The sequence below is a fragment of the Xenopus laevis genome, chromosome 7L, assembly GCF_017654675.1.
Source record: "Xenopus laevis strain J_2021 chromosome 7L, Xenopus_laevis_v10.1, whole genome shotgun sequence".
Classification (NCBI taxonomy): domain Eukaryota; kingdom Metazoa; phylum Chordata; class Amphibia; order Anura; family Pipidae; genus Xenopus; species Xenopus laevis.
The window spans coordinates 124,608,154-124,616,491 of record NC_054383.1 but is presented as its reverse complement, the minus strand read 5'-3'; the positions used below and the strand labels follow the sequence as shown (position 1 = coordinate 124,616,491).

The window sequence follows — 8,338 nt, the reverse complement described above, 5'->3', positions numbered from 1 at the left end:
AATTTCTGATTTAGTGGCATTTATTTTGTATCCCGAAAAAGACCCAAACTCTTGGAGTAAATTGAAAATTTCCTCCAGTGAGTTATTGGCATTTTGAATAATCAATAACAAGTCATCTGCGAAAGCAAGTGATTTCATGTAAACTTTGCTAATTTTGATACCATGGAAAGATTTCATGTAATTTAGCACTCTAATCAAAGGTTCAAGAGAGATGTTAAAAAGTAAAGGGGATAAGGGGCAACCTTGTCTTGTTCCTTTGTGAATTTTAAAGGAAGGGGATTTCACACCAGCTATTAGAACCTGGGATTCAAGGGATGTGTATAGGTATCTGATGAAGTTGGAAAAGGGGCCCATCATCCAAAAAAGCTCTAGGCAATTTAAGAGATGGTCCCAAATCATATTATCAAATGCCTTTTCCGCATCGAGACTGATTATAGTGCATGGGAGTTTGTGATTTTTGGCAAAAGAAAATTACAGAGAGTACTGCTCTAATATTTTATATATCAGACCTCTTTCTTAGGAAACCATTCTGGGATTCAGAAATTACCCATGGAAGGATTAAAGAAAGTCTGTCTGCTAAAATCTTGGATAACAGTTTGATGTCTTGGTTTAGTAGCGATATAGGCCTATAAGATGTGGGCAACGAAAGGTCTTTTCCCTCTTTAGGATGATTATTATGTTGGACAATGTGCTGGTTGGGAGCTTTGTACCAGATAACAAAATATCATTGAAGAGATCTGTCAAAAAGGGGGAGATTTTAGTGTTTAATAATTTGTAAAAGACTGGAGGGGACTTTTTCTTTAGGTTTTTAATAGCAACTGAGACCTCTTCAATTAGTATAGGTTTATTTAAATTGGATAGTTGTTGGTGAGAAATCAGTCAATGTACTCATCTACTCTTTTCCTGCTGTGGGTTCTGGTCTTGGGGGGTATTTATACATGCAATTGCCCCTTGCCATCCTGCTGTGAGTTCTGGGGGGTATTTATACATGGAATTGCACTGTGCCTTCCTACTATGAATTATGGGTTTGTTTATGCATGGAATTGTCCCTTTGCCATCCTGCATTTGATTCTGGGGGTGTATTATACATGGAATTGCCTCTGTGCCATTCTACTATAAATTCTGTGGGTATTTATACATAGAATTGCTACTGTGTTCATCCTTCATAGTTTCTGCAGTGACTATACTGGCACAGCTAGGGTTAAAATGCTAATTATCCATTTTTATTTAGTATACGGTCAGATCTGCGTTTAATATTCAGATTATTCATTTAATAGTGGCATGACTGAATTATGTTTTGTTAAAACATTTGGGGGCAAATTCACTAAGATTCGTAGTTGCACCAGGCGTAACTTTGCCGCAATTCGCCACACTTCGCCAGGCGTAGTTCCGCCAGCGCTCCGCAAATTCACTAAAATCCGAAGTTGCGCTCAGGGGTAGCGTAAGGTTGCGAAGTTGCGCTAGCGTTGATTCGCTAAGCGAATCGAAGTTACGCTAGCGATGGTTAATTTGCATACGGCGCCAAATTCAAATTTCAATGGAGGAGTACGTACAATCGCTACAAATGCCTGGGAAACCTTCAAAACATCAAATAAATTTTTTTTTTGCCCTACACATGTGCCCACTGTATAGTTAAGTTGCCATGAGTTGGGAAATGTAGGGGGGAAGGAGGGGAGCCCCAAAAAATGTTTCGATCTTTTTCGGCCTATCACCCATAATATAGAAAAAACGCCAGCGTTTTTTGGGACTTAGAAAAAATTTGAACTTTTTTTGAAGCAATCCCTATCTACTCTATTGCGCTTCACCTGGTCTGAGGTGGCGAAGGAAGTCTGGCGTAAAAGGTAGCATTCAGAACAATGCGCGCGTTAGTGAATTTGCGTAGTTACGTCCGTTGTGCAAATTCGCCAGGCGTAAGGGTGCGAAGTTACACTAGCGAAGTTACGCCAGCGTCTGTTAGTGAATTTGCGAAGTAACGAAAATGGCCAATGCTAGCCAATTGACGCTAGCGTTAGGCGATTCGGCGCATAGTGAATTTGCCCCCTAGAGAGATGATTATAAGTCTGCCCTACTATAGTTAAACCTCATTCACTGGGTTTCCTGGTCCCCGACTTCTCTCAAGATGACTTGCTTCTCTGGGCCTTGCTGTACCCAGGCTCCCCATTCCCCGTGTTTGGGGTGCTGTTATACTAGTCTAACTTGTGTGCAAGGTGGGTGAGAGACTGAGTTAGTGACCCCTGATAGCCACACCTAAAGTCACGTGCGGCAGATTCTCCTAAAGAAATAACTTCCAGGTAGTGATGAGCAAATTTATTTGCCAGACATGGATTCATGAAATTCCGAATTTTGCCATGTGTGAATTTTTTCGCAAAACTTTGGCAAAAATTCACTATGGGAAAATTTGCGGAGACTAGTGCCCATAAGAAAAAAAGCTCATTGACTTTAATGTATCAGGACAAAAAAAGTGTCCATAAGGAAAAATGTTTATTGACTTTAACGCATTGAGACAAAAAAAAAAGTTGCATAAGAAAAAACGTCCATTGACATTAATGCATTCGGAGCAAGAAAATATTGTTGCGCTTAAAAACGACCACTGACTTCAATGCGTTTCACAAAAATTTTGAGGTTTCGCAATTTTTTGCAGTTTTGTGAGTTTTTGGCAACAGATTTGCTCATCACTACTTCTAGGAAAGTGAAACCTCTGAATCTGGGATATAAATAACTACAGCCTTCCCAAAACAGGTTTCAATGAAAATCTAAAAGTCCAAGCACAGGGAGATATGTTATTTTCATTGAAAAACAAGTGAGTACAGGATACAAATACGTACAGCTGCTATGCTTGGCTCCAAGCAAAGAAATACGTGTTTCCATAAAGCACAAAATACATCTTATGTGAATGCAAAATTATATTTGTGCTTGCAGAATGAATTTCTAGTTTAAAGGAAAACTATACCCCCCAAACAATGTAGGTCTCTATAAAGGTCTCTTGTCTAGTACTATGTGCTATTGGGTAATCATAAATAGAAAATTGCAATTTTAAAAAAATAAGGGCCGCCCCCTGGGATCCTACGATTCACTGTGCTCACATACAAACCATACTTGTTAGGTCACATGAGCCAATTAACAGACAGAGTTGTGTCTTTTGCTTCAACACTTCTTCCTGTTACAGTTAGAGCTGCAGTATTTCTGGTCAGGTGATCTCTGAGGCAGCACACAGACCATCGCTAAATGGGGGTTCAAGGCAAGAGATGTAAACGGTCAAGATTTACTTAATTATAGACCAGTTTGGTAAGATTCTTTAATATGATGTAAAATATCTGTTGCTTAAGTGTTAATTTTATGGGTATAGTTTTCCTTTAACAAAAAACATAGAGTCCATGCCATGATCTCAATATGAAATTTGTTAGCACAAAATTTTGTAGTCAGAAAATGTGTCAACTGCACAAAATTAATTCTGCCAGCACAAAAATATTACAAAAGTTAATTTTATCACACATTTAGTAGTAGCAAACTTATTGAGGGAAATTCTTATTTTGTAATCATAAAAATAATCCTGTGCACAAAATATAGTTGCAGTTATATAATCAATTTGAATCTTGTACACAGCATATTTGTTGTGTATTTTACATTTTCAAATATCTTTAGCCAACATCATTTTTTTGCATATATGATTTATGATCAAAAATCGTTTTTAAAAAAACAAGCTGCAAAATGGGAAAGCTCCAGTGTTTTCTGAAACGGAGACATTTATTGAATAAAAAAAATGCATAATGTAACCAGAAAACTAACTCGGCAAGTAAAGCTGAAAGGTTCTATAGAAGACTATAGGAATTGTCTCTACAACTTTATTTACCCAAAAGATTTTAAGCCCCAGTGAAAATGAACGGAACAATATGATTCTTGTTTGTGTGCAAGTTTTTTTTTCCATAAAAGAATATGATCACAGATACTCTATTGTGTTTTTTTCATTAATGAGATCCTGTCATTGGAAAATGTTTTTTTCAAAAGCACAGTTAATATTGAATTTTGAAATCTGACATGGGGCTAGACATTTTGTCAATTTCCCAGCTGCCCCTGGTCATGTGACTTGTGCCTGCACTTTAGGAGAGAAATGCTTTCTGTCAGGCTGCTGTTTTTCCTTCTCAATGTAACTGAAGGAGTCTCAGTGGGACATGGGTTTTTACTATTGTTCTTAGATCTACCAGGCAGCTGCTATCTTGTGTTGGGGAGCTGCTTTCTGGTTACCTTCCCATTGTTCTTTTGTTTGGCCAGTGGCGTAACTATTGGGGGAGCAGAGGGTGCAATTGGGCCAGGGCCGCACCCCCTCAGGGCCCCCTGGCAACTCACGCGCCACTGGATTGCGGTCAAAAAAATCTTACGGGGGGGCGGGGGGGGCCCGGCCAGGGCCCGCCCCCCTCTAGTTATGTTACTGTGTTTGGCTGCTGGGAGGGGGAAGAGAGGGGGTGATATCACTCCAACTTGCAGTACAGCAGTAAAGAGTGATTGAAGTTTATCAGAGCACAAGTCATATGACTGGGGGCAGCTGGCAAACTGACAATATGTCTAGTCCCATGTCAGATTTCAAAACGGAGTATAAAAAAATCTGTTTGCTCTTTTGAAAAATGGATTTCAGTGCAGAATTCTCCTGGAGCAGCACTATTAACTGATTCATTTTGAATTTTTTTTTTTTCCCATGACAGTATCCCTTTAAATATGCTACGCCTCAAGAACACAAAAAAGCAATTGTGGGAAAAAAAGTCATGTGTGTGTTTTGATGGGGGTTTCCCCCTGCACTCGTATTTTTTTCCCCATGTCCTGAAAGATTAGCAAATTGGCCTCCCTGACTTCAACATTTATACCACAAAATGATTATTGTGTTAACTGCATTCATTTTGTACAGCATATACAAAACTAATCTTGTGACTATAGAATTCATTTTGTGGTGAACAATTAATTTTGTAGCTGCAAAATGCTTTGTGTTCACAAAGTGCCATTTCCACGAATAAAATACAGTTTTGGATTTGGAAATATGTTTTGTGGACACAAAATAAATGTTGTAGACAAAAATATAATGCCTTAATTTTAAATTTAAAAAAAGGGCCACTGGACATGCATGTTTGTAAGAAGGTGATGGTTAATTGAGTAAGGTATATAAAGGGAAAACACATTCATGGGTGTTTGATGGATGCAGCTGGAAGTAGATAGTGGTAGGGCTACAAGTGTAAGTACCAGGTACTTCAGATAGTGAGTTGAACACTGGAATGGGTAGCCAAGACCCCGACCAGGAGATATCGGCTTAGGAGCCAAGGCTTTGCCAGTGAGGGCAGCAGTGTTAGGGGGACACGGGCATCCTGAAGGAGGGGCGAAGAAATTCCTATCTGGAGTAGGCCAGGGGGGCATAGGACGTATGTTGGACTGGTAGGACCAGAAGGTGGAAGGAAAATCCTCCCCGGAGTAGGGCAGGGGGACGTAGCGTACACGTCGGGCTGCTAGGACCGGGAGGTGAGTGACCCTGGAAAGGGATGTTCCTGTGTCTCCTGTGACTCTGTGTGAGGGATTCACTATTGAAGAAGTAACTGCTCTGCAAGAAAGGGAGTGATTGACATTGTGAATGTGTTTGGATTGTACAAAAGTTGAATGGATGTTGCTGAAGTGTTCCAATAAATATTCTACGTTTTTATAACCATCAGTGTGGATTCCCATCCATGGATTAAAGAGTGGTTTCCATGGTGACAGCAGAGCATTAACCCTTAACCCCCCTTACATGTTGATTCAATATTAATATATATATATAGGGAAATGTTTTTTGGACAGAATTTTTAATAATGGGAGCTTGTCTCCATGCAACAGAAAACCAGGCACCAACGTGTTGTTCAAGAGTTTTATCAGAAGCCAGTGAATATGCCAATGTTGGTTAAGAATACATTTCCATGAGTTGATTGATTACAGGAACTAGTTACAAACTGTATTGTTTAGGAAGTAAAGATTGTTCACATTCAATTAATTGGCTCTCTTTCAGCTCCAATAGATTATTGTAACCTCTTTTTCTCAGTTGGTTACTTAATTCCTTCGTTTGTAACTACTTCGATTTTAAAAGTCTCTTGATTTGAGCCCTTCCTTAATATTCTGGTGAATTTCCCAATATGGATATTAGTTGTGATTTGTTTCCTAAACAGGCATGTTTGTAATCTGTTGTTTTATTTATAGTAAATATCTAGGAATTCCAGAGTATTAAGATTTGAAGTAAGAGTCAACCTGATATCAAGTTATTATTATTGAAAGTTGTCGGGAAGTCGTTTAGTTTCATTAGCGTGCCATCCCAAATCTGTAGCAGATCGTCAATATATCATATCACAATATGTTTGGTCCAGATCTCACTACTGTCAGAAAAGAACTCTCAACACCCCATAAAAATGTTGTTGTATGTGGGCATAAAGTAGGCGCAGAGACCTGTATCTTTCCCCACGAATAGATCACCGACTGTGTTAGTAAGTAGTGGTGGTGAGGGGCGGGAGATATGTAGGGACCCCCTTTAGCTCCTACCCGACCCCTATTTCGTATCAATTACAGAGAGGAGGCTGCAACAGGCTCTGTCCTTTCTGCCTGTCCTATGATCAGATAATAAATATATAGACTATAAATCCAATATACTGTAGGCTAGTTCATTTTCTTTTAGTTCTGTGTTTTTAGTTCACATGAAAAATCTCAATTATGTTCTACTATTCTGCCATTTCCTATGGCTCTACATTCTGCCAAATTATTATTAGCTGCTAGTGCCTATAGTTAGATATATATAGTGAATAAAGTACCCCCTCTGGGAAAATATAAGGATATTATAAGTTACCGAGGAGTTTCATGACCATATAAAAACATGAGGCCGAAGGCCGAGTGTTTTTATACAGGTCGTGGAACTCCGAGGTAACTTCTAATATCCTCATATTTTGCAACTGGGGGTACTTTATTTATTATAATACACAAGTTTTGGTGAGTCATGTGACATCAAAACTCACTGTTTATAACTGATGACATCAGAACTCACCGTTTAACTGATGACATCAGAACTCACCGTTTATAACTGATGACATCAGAACTCACCGTTTATAAGGATATAATTTACAAGATATTCATGGCTTTTGTGTATTATATTACGGTTACCAGTATTCTTGAAAATTCAGTGACACGTCTTGAAACCCCAGCTACACTGATTGCAATTTAATTTACCGCAACATGTATTTATTAGACTTGCCCCTGAATATTTGCATTATTTGGGAATATACAGGAGACTGACCCAAAATCAGGAACCTTCCACCCTATCCAGCACCATTGGCATTTCTGCATATACAGCCTTGGAATGTCAGTTAGATGTTTCTTTAAATTAGGCGACAAAATGACACATAAAATAAGTAAACTGATGAACCAGATATGTCCATTGCAACATATTGCAATTTTGCAATGTTACTTTTTTTAAAAAAAAAAAAATGACAATATATGAGCACAGCACAAAATATATTTAAATGCAAGACAATAACAAACAAATTGGCAACATTACGTACACAATGGGGAAAAGCATAAAGCCACAATTATAGAGCTCACACTGCAGCTGCTGTAAGCCTTTGCCTTTATCACTCAGAATGTTTCCAGTATACTGTATGGGCCGTATGTTTGAGATGATGTGCTGGAATTCTGGAGAAAATGTTCATTTTGGAAAATATGGCAGGTGGTGTCAACATTCATATAGTAAACACTGTGTGTTCTGTGGAAGCTAGGGAGAGCAGCAGCAGCAGAGACACAATGTGCATAGTCTGTCTGTTATATCCACATAGAACACAATTTCAGCCCTAATGAGCATCACGAGCAGAAGCAGTTTTTTGCGCTTAGCGAATGGTCCTCTCTCAATTCCATCTCTTCTCATCTGTGATGGACTGTTCAACGCCTTCATTATGGTTTTTTTACTCTTGCATTAACTAAGAATACACAGGGGAAATGGGTAAATATATAAATATCAAACAAACGAATTAGTCAACTTTATTTCCTCGGTAGTTACACAGACAGCTGAGCTTGTTTTCTGTATACAGGTATAGTTTACAGAATGGCAGTCTCCCATTGACTCAATTTTATCCAAATAATCCAAGTTTTTTAAAAAAATTGTTAATTTTTCTCTGCAATAATAAAACTGAACCTTGTACTTGATCCCAACCAAGATATAATAAATCATTTTGGAAGCAACACCAGCCTATTGGTTATTTAATATTTACATGATTTTCTAGTAGACTTAAGGTATGAAGATCCAAATTACAGAAAGATCCATTATCTAGAACCCCCAGGTCCTGAGCATTCTGTA

At 38.5% G+C, this 8,338-nt stretch overlaps 1 protein-coding gene across 1 annotated transcript in view; it reads right to left on the bottom strand.

Annotated features, from left to right (window-relative positions):
• Positions 1-7,486: 7,486 nt before the first annotated feature.
• The window catches only part of LOC108695919 (guanylate-binding protein 1-like), a 114,416-nt gene continuing 113,564 nt past the window's right edge, over positions 7,487-8,338 (bottom strand). Inside the window, exon 13 of the mRNA XM_041569663.1 lies at positions 7,487-7,961. Within this exon, the coding sequence (XP_041425597.1) occupies positions 7,936-7,961 (26 nt within the window). The 3' untranslated portion in view covers positions 7,487-7,935. The remainder of the gene's footprint in view (positions 7,962-8,338) is intronic.